The 7,300-nt window shown below is 37.8% G+C and overlaps 2 protein-coding genes across 3 annotated transcripts; one reads left to right on the forward strand and one right to left on the reverse strand.

Moving 5' to 3' along the window:
- Nucleotides 1-324: 324 nt before the first annotated feature.
- LOC124196704 (rho guanine nucleotide exchange factor 3-like) lies at nt 325-2,872 on the forward strand. The gene is made up of 6 exons (XM_046591873.1): nt 325-638; nt 715-1,035; nt 1,099-1,233; nt 1,296-1,532; nt 1,626-1,785; nt 1,854-2,872. Exons 1-6 carry the CDS (start codon nt 564-566, stop codon nt 2,735-2,737), a joined length of 1,812 nt encoding a protein of 603 aa, XP_046447829.1. The 5' UTR covers nt 325-563; the 3' UTR covers nt 2,738-2,872.
- A 536-nt stretch (nt 2,873-3,408) lies between these two features.
- Nucleotides 3,409-6,185, reverse strand: LOC124196705 (UDP-N-acetylglucosamine transporter-like). Of its 2 annotated transcripts, XM_046591875.1 has the most exons (8): nt 5,924-6,185; nt 5,564-5,860; nt 5,367-5,489; nt 5,116-5,296; nt 4,935-5,053; nt 4,819-4,861; nt 4,480-4,727; nt 3,409-3,613 (listed from the first exon to the last, which is right to left on the reverse strand). In XM_046591875.1, the coding sequence occupies exons 1-8, from the start codon at nt 5,993-5,995 to the stop codon at nt 3,590-3,592; spliced, it is 1,107 nt and encodes a 368-aa protein (XP_046447831.1). In that variant the 5' UTR covers nt 5,996-6,185; the 3' UTR covers nt 3,409-3,589. The 2 variants fall into 2 exon arrangements, with proteins under 2 accessions (XP_046447831.1, XP_046447830.1); XM_046591874.1 differs by having other exon boundaries at nt 3,409-4,727; nt 5,924-6,164.
- Between the last annotated feature and the right edge of the window lie 1,115 nt (nt 6,186-7,300).

Raw genomic sequence — 7,300 nt, forward strand, 5'->3', positions numbered from 1 at the left:
TGCTAGGTTATTTTTATAATCTCCGCAAATAATAGCAAAAATAAAATTAGCATAGCACATTCAACACTATTAATATTTATTTACATCCATCTAATAATTTTATAATCAACACCAATTAAAAAAAAAATTTAATTCTAGATCACAGGAATTTCAAAAATTTTGCCCGCGGTTCAGTCTACTCTATTCTTCACGAAATTCTGAAAGAACTGAATTGAGTGAGAGAAAAAAAAATTTACGATAATTAACGGAATCGATTGCTTAGGATCTTGATTGATTAATAGAATATTTTGTAATTTATATTATGAGTTTATGACGAGGCACCAGCCAGCGAGGCAGCGCCGCAGCGAGCAGGTTCGGATTTTTCCTTTCCGTTTTCGTGCGTCTGCATGTTGACATTTCGTAAGTATGGCAACCACTCTTTTGAATGCACTCAACTGAAATAAATGGCTAGCGCGGGGATCAAAGGAATCCCAACGGCTGAAACCATTTTAAAATTAAAACTAAAAATATCTGACATTTGAAACATTTGAGTATATTAGTGACCATTGAGTTAATTTGTTAAAATGCCTGATGAAGATTCTTTATCTGTCAACAGCCTTTTCGTTGAACCACCCAAGCAACACAAGAGTTTCAGCCTGGTAAGTCTACCCACCACATTCCAATGCTTTATTTAATTTTATTAATGTTTTTGCATTTCTTTATTTGTTAATGAAGAGAAAACGGAAAAAAGATCAAGAAGACAGTGTTAGCACACACTCACTTAATTTGGGAGATGATGAAGGTCCTAGTAAGCGCAAAAAGAGGTTGGGTAGAGTAGCCTCGTTGGCCAACATTTTCACTTCTTCTGGAAAGCCCCTGCAGAATGCCAAGCAAGCACTCAAGAAATCCATTAGTGGAATGCTTCATCCATCTGTAAAAGAACCAGCACCTCCTCAAGAAAGCCAACATTCACCTACTCCTTCTGTTGTGTCAATTCCTTCATCACCAGCCCTTTTGAGAACAAGAGGAAGCATTGTTTCATTAAGCAGACTATCGGTAAGGAGATGCATTTTTAACTGATTGATCAGTCATACAATTTTGTTGCTTTTTTAAATCCAGGGTTCCTCCAATCTTACACCTTATCGCCCACCAGCTCTGACCCCAACAAAACACAGAATTATTCATTTGTGGAGTGAAACATGGGGAAAAACAACAGCATTATCATTAAATAACCAAGAATTAAAAAGACAAGAGGTATTTTATTTATCATGTCATATTTTTGTGATCACAGTTGTTTATAATTGGTTTTTGTTTAGACTATGTATGAATTATGGCATGGAGAGTGTGATCTGATAGAAGATATTTCAATGTTACAGCGAAACTATCATGATTCACTATTACGCCTTGGATTAATCACACAAAGTGAAGCTGAACAAATATTTGGTGGGATCCATTCACTGTTGCCAATCCATTCCGAACTTAAAGAAGAACTGACAAAAGCCAAAGGGCCTGATGGCTCTGTTGAATCTGTAGGAAATATACTCCTCAAATGGGTATGTTACCATGTTCAACATCAGTTTTATTTTTGCGTCCACCCATGAAATCACATGCAACAATCCAATAACTTTGATATTGTTTTATTAAAGGTACCAAAACTGGAAATCTATGTGATTCACTGCGCCAACCAAATCAGAGCGAAAAGTGTTTTAGATGAGAAAAGATCATCAGATCCCCGCGTTGAAGATTTCCTCACACGTTGCCTGGAATCCCCTTTTTCACGTCGCCTTGATGTTTGGAGTTATCTTGGTAAATCCTTTCTAAATTAACATTGCTTTCTTTTATTTCTCATTTTAATTTCTGTCGTTTTTTTTTAGATGTTCCTAGATCCCGTCTAGTGAAATACCCCCTGCTTATCAAGCAGATCCTCAAGTTCACTCCGGATAATCATGGTGACCACAAAGTGCTGGAGCAAGTCCTCCGAATCCTTACAAACATATTGGATCGAGTTGACAAATCAACGGGACTCGGGCGCTGTAAGCATGTCATCAGTCAGATCGATGCATCCGAAGAAATGAGCCCCGTTTTGACAAGAGCTACGACGCTCATTTGCGATGGACCTCTGAAGACCAGTCAGGGTTTGAAGTTGCAGTGTTTCCTATTCGACAGTGGACTGGTCTTGACTCGATCACTCTCCAACAACCGACTGAGTCTGTACAAAACGCCTTTCGAAGTGGGGCGATTCAAAGTGGTCGATTTGGGCACCAAAGTCGGCCGCAACAACTCGTTCCTGCCGGGCTCTTCGGGCAGCGGTCTTGGAACCAAGCACGTTTTTAAAGTGGAGACGTCGACGGATAATGCCACGTTGGTGACGTTCAACGAGCACAACAAGAAGCAGTGGATGCTCGGTCTTCATCGAGTGGTAGAAGAATGGCAATCGTCACACATCCACATCAAGGAGACGAGTGATCTTGACAGCCCTCGCAAAGCGCCCAAAATCAAGGCCAGCCTGAATATCCGCGGAGCTAATCGGCGTAATTTATTGCCTCGCGGAAAGTTGCAGGTGGTGAGTGCACCGCAACTTCCCCGTCAACCTAATAGTGGGGGGCAACAACCAAATCAACCCACGCCTTCTCTCCAGCAGCCCGTCCGTTTCCTTCGATCCAAAGGTTCCATCTGTCTCAATCAAACCTTGAGTCCCGAAACACACCGTATCTGCACACGTTCTTGCACCAGTCTGAGAAACTCAGTTCAACCATAAAACTTATTTTTTTTTCCGTTTTGTATTTGCTTCTCAACAATCTTCATCAACAGCGGAATATTAAGGCATCCGTTTTGTATACTTTTCCTTCTTTTTTCAAATGAAATGAAATACATCTTTCGTCTATCTGCCAAATAGAAAGCTCTTTTGCTCAATTTTTATACTTAACTGTTCATTAGTTTTTAGAACTTAATGATATTTCCTATAGAAAAACAGACCCGGCCATAACCACTCGGATTAACTGATTTCTTCTTTGATAGGGGGGAAAGAAATACCTCTTGGATCAAAATTTAAGAATTTCTTTTATGCATTAGGCCCTGCGTATTTCCGGCAAACAACATCCTTGGTGGTAGATTAGGAAACCACACAATCACCTTTTTCCAACTGAAGGCGGAAGAAGATTTCTTGTTATCACAAGTCTGGTATTTACTCCTTTCTTATAAGAATAAGGTCACAGGTCTTTTATTCAGCGTTCCAGTTAACTCAGGCCAGCCAGAAAGGGTCTCAATTTCACATGATTCATCCGCCTTCGAATGGTGGACTCATCCCAACCTTTGGAAGCTAAGAAGACAGCTTTCATTCACAGCTCATTTCTCTTCCGCGAGTTTTTACAAAAGGAAACCACATTTCACTTTCCATCGAATTCTTGAAATTGCTAACGATATAAGCTCTTTCTTCTTTAAAATATCCCCATTTTATTGTCATTAATTTAAAGCTAACCAGAAGTTGTTCGATAAAATTTCAATATATAGATTAAGTAAAGACTACCGTACTTTGCACCAATTAGCGGCGAATTGTTCGACTAAGGCGTTGGCTGATTGTGGATCGCGTTGATGCCGCACTTGTCAAACATCATAACATTTTGGGTTTCTCAACCTAGTGAATAAAAATAATATGAGGAATTCGAAATTTTCAAAGGACCAACGGCGTTGATTAGGGAGTAGGTACTCAACGGAAATCATCGACAACATGTGTGATGCGATGTGTTGTGCCAAAGCCTTTTTTTACGGATGAAGTGATTTCGTGAAAAAATTTTGGATCGGAATAATGGGAGTAAGGATTTTGGGTTAGTTTAAAAAGGTATGTTATATGGTCAATCGCCTGAACCCGAAAAAACTGGTAGGAAATACGCGGAATAGCCAGGAAAATAATACGTGAATTACAGATATAAACTATTTGATAACTCATTAATTAATATTGGTGCCACCGCGTTATACCCACTCATTCATTCATTAGATTCACGAGTTCTTTTTAGCGCTATCGCAACAGAAAACAAAATTATGACATTTTTCCGGTTCGATAAAGAAATAATTTAAAATCCACTTAATGGAAACAAATTTGTTCAATTATGTTTCTAAGATAATTAGCTTAGGTGGAATTTAAACTAAACATTTATTGCATTTATTGCATTAATCGCAAAAAAATCAACTAAGACAAAACTTAAAAAAAGGAAAAAAAAATACAAATACTTTTGATGTGGAGGGAAGGGACTTACTATAAACAAATCCGAATTTTTAGATAAAAAAAACGTTACAATAATACCACAAACAGGGAATCAGATGTGAAAAATCGAGGGCTTGGTTTGAGCTTTACGTTACGAGCTAAGAAAGTTCAATTAAATAATTAAATAACAAAGGGGACGTACTGTAAACGAACACTTTAGCGGCAACCATACATGAAATCCGACTGGACGAGGTTTAAATTGTGCTGGAAAGCTTTTGATAAGTTCGATCGTTATTTACCTTGACGTACGACGAACGACTAATATCATCGCTTTCGTCTTCATCGACGAGGGTGCTGTTTGTGCTGCTACTACTGCTAACGAATGGCGCATGATGTGACTGAATTCCGTATATAAAAGTTGCCAGGATGACTAGTCCGGTTCCAAGAACAAAGGTCAAATCTAGGTTTAAGTCGTGGAGGAAGACGTAGGAACAGAGACAAGATAAAATGATAGAGACGGACGTCGCGAAGCCTTTTAAAATGTTGTCTAAAGGAAAGAAAAGTCAAAGACGATTAGGACATTGAAAATATAAACTAAAAATTATTAACAGAGGGAATTATATGGGGAAATATCTTACCAGCATATTTGATAACAGCCGCTACAACCAAACCACCCATTGCCTGTGTAATTTAGGGAAGTAATAATGGGATGAAAAATATATTGAAAGGTAAACAATTGCTAATTGGATCATACCTGGAGCATAATAACGAGCCAAACGACAGGAGTATATCCATCGAAAAACCCACGCTGGGCTACTTTCTCCCAATCGTTTATAATAACTCCAGCAGCTCCAAAAACAATTGAAAAAATTCCTAGAGAATAAGAAATTTGGGATACATTCAAATGGATGCAGTATAAGACTATTGTTTCTAACCTAGCTGAATATTTCGAATGATTACAGATGGCTGTGCACTTTCCTTTAAGAGCTTCTCATAGTAGACACCAGCAAATCCACTTGATAGAGATGAGGCAATTACTGCTAACATACCAATCAAATGTTTGTGCGGGTTGCTTAAAGCTTTGTTAGCTTCTGTTTGTTTCCCATCAGAGGGGAACTATAGAAAGAAGAAATAAAGGTTAAATGTAAGTAAAAATAAATGTAAAATGTACTGGATAACTACAAACCTGAACTAGCACAACACCACCCATTAAAATTAAGAGAGCCAACCATTGAAATGCCTTAATTTCTTTGCGTAGTAGCAACACAGAAAAAAAGGCTGTAGTCAAAATTTTCAATTGATAAGTAACCTGTCAAAATTAAAGAATTAGTAATTTCATTTATAAGAAGGCAAAAAGAGGTAATTTAAAATCAAACCACATACTTGAAAAGTTGCCGCATCAAGGGAGGACAGTGCCAACAAAATCAAGTTGTTTTGAATTGTGTACAATGAACTAGGAATGGCAAGTTTGGCGGTTTCAGATGGCTTGTAAATAACTTCAGACACTAGCGCTTTGAAAAGGTGTTTCACTGAGCAAGATTTCTGGACGAGGAGCAGAATTAGACAGAATACAAATTTGATTAACTCTGAAACAAGAATCAAAGTTGTGGCAATGTATAACTCTTTCCCTCCTTCTGTCTGTTTGCGAGAATAGCGCATTGCCAGTACTGTCACAGTGGTCTGAAATGAGAAATGAATATATAAATACCAAAGTTATTATAGACAATTTATTGAATTTTATACCTGTAAAGTCAAGATGAACAAACTAAAATATCTTAAGGTATTCTGTCCTAACATTGTGCTGTGCTTCTCCATGATTTAAGTTCTTTTTCACATAATTTTGAAATATTTGCTGAGTTGGCAGTTGCACTGAGACTCTGAGAGTGAGCGAGTATGCTTTGTTTCTGTAATGTTTACAAGCTTAAGGGCATACGTGATACGTCGTTAAAAAAAAAAACGTGAGTTGCTGAAACAGCCTTTTGTATTCACATTTACGCAGCCGTTTCCCACATTTTCTTCGACAGACCTGCCTGAAGTGCGGAATGCGGAGTGACATCCCGCAAACCTAAATTGCGGGATCACTGATCAGCTAATTTTCGCTCATGTCTTCCCAACGTAATCGTGATGTGTCTCGTGTAAGATTTTTACGTCCGATTATGCGACGGAATAGTATACGTATATTTACGGCAGGAAAACTATATTATTCCGCACCATTTGCTCATTAATCGTGAAATAGAACCGGTCGTGTATATAAGAGGGGAGCAGAATAATTTGAAATTGATCGAGGGCGGGTTTTTTTTTGTTTTCTGTTTTGTTGTTTGTTTTGTTATAATAATGTATAAAGAACGATTGAATACTATGTGTCTGTGAGCTGCACGGGAATATTAAATGTGCGATGATGCGTGGAGAGAGCTTTATTAAGTAGGTTTAAGTCATCCAACAGAGGGAGGGGGGGGGGATTTAATAGGAGGGCGAATTGAGAACCAATGAACGAAGGGAGAAAGAGAGAGACTTACAAGAGAGTTACAAAGTACAATATTGTGATGCTTTTTTGGGTTTGGTTGATGTCTTAAGTATATAATGAGAGGTGGGAACAACACACACGTACGGACTAGAAAAAAGAAGTTATGTAAGTACCATAGCATCAGCGTCATCATCAATAATATCAAAACAACATTTTTTTTTTGCATAAATGACTTTTGGTTGACCGAAAATGATAAAACATCCGAGCGGTCAACGCACACACACACACACGGCACATACAAATTTCTCAACGCTCTCTGCAAATTCAAACAATCACACAAACAAACTGAATTACGTTAAAAAAAAACATTTTTGTTTTTCCTTTTTTTTTGTCATTGATGTTGAAAAACAAAAGAAGAAATGTGTACCTTCACGTACCGTTCAAACGGTATGTATGTGTAGATATAAAAACATAACATCAGATGACATAATATGGGACTAGAGTTGGTATATAGAATTGTTCAAGAGGGACGCGTGCTCACATTTGAAATATTTTTTTGTCACGAAACAAATCATACACAATTTCTTTTTATTGATTTTTGCTGTGTGTGTGTCGTGAAAATGAAACGGGAAACGAATTTGTTTTTTCGAAAAGGG

This window comes from Daphnia pulex, chromosome 7 (assembly GCF_021134715.1).
Source record: "Daphnia pulex isolate KAP4 chromosome 7, ASM2113471v1".
Taxonomy (NCBI): Eukaryota; Metazoa; Arthropoda; class Branchiopoda; order Diplostraca; family Daphniidae; genus Daphnia; species Daphnia pulex.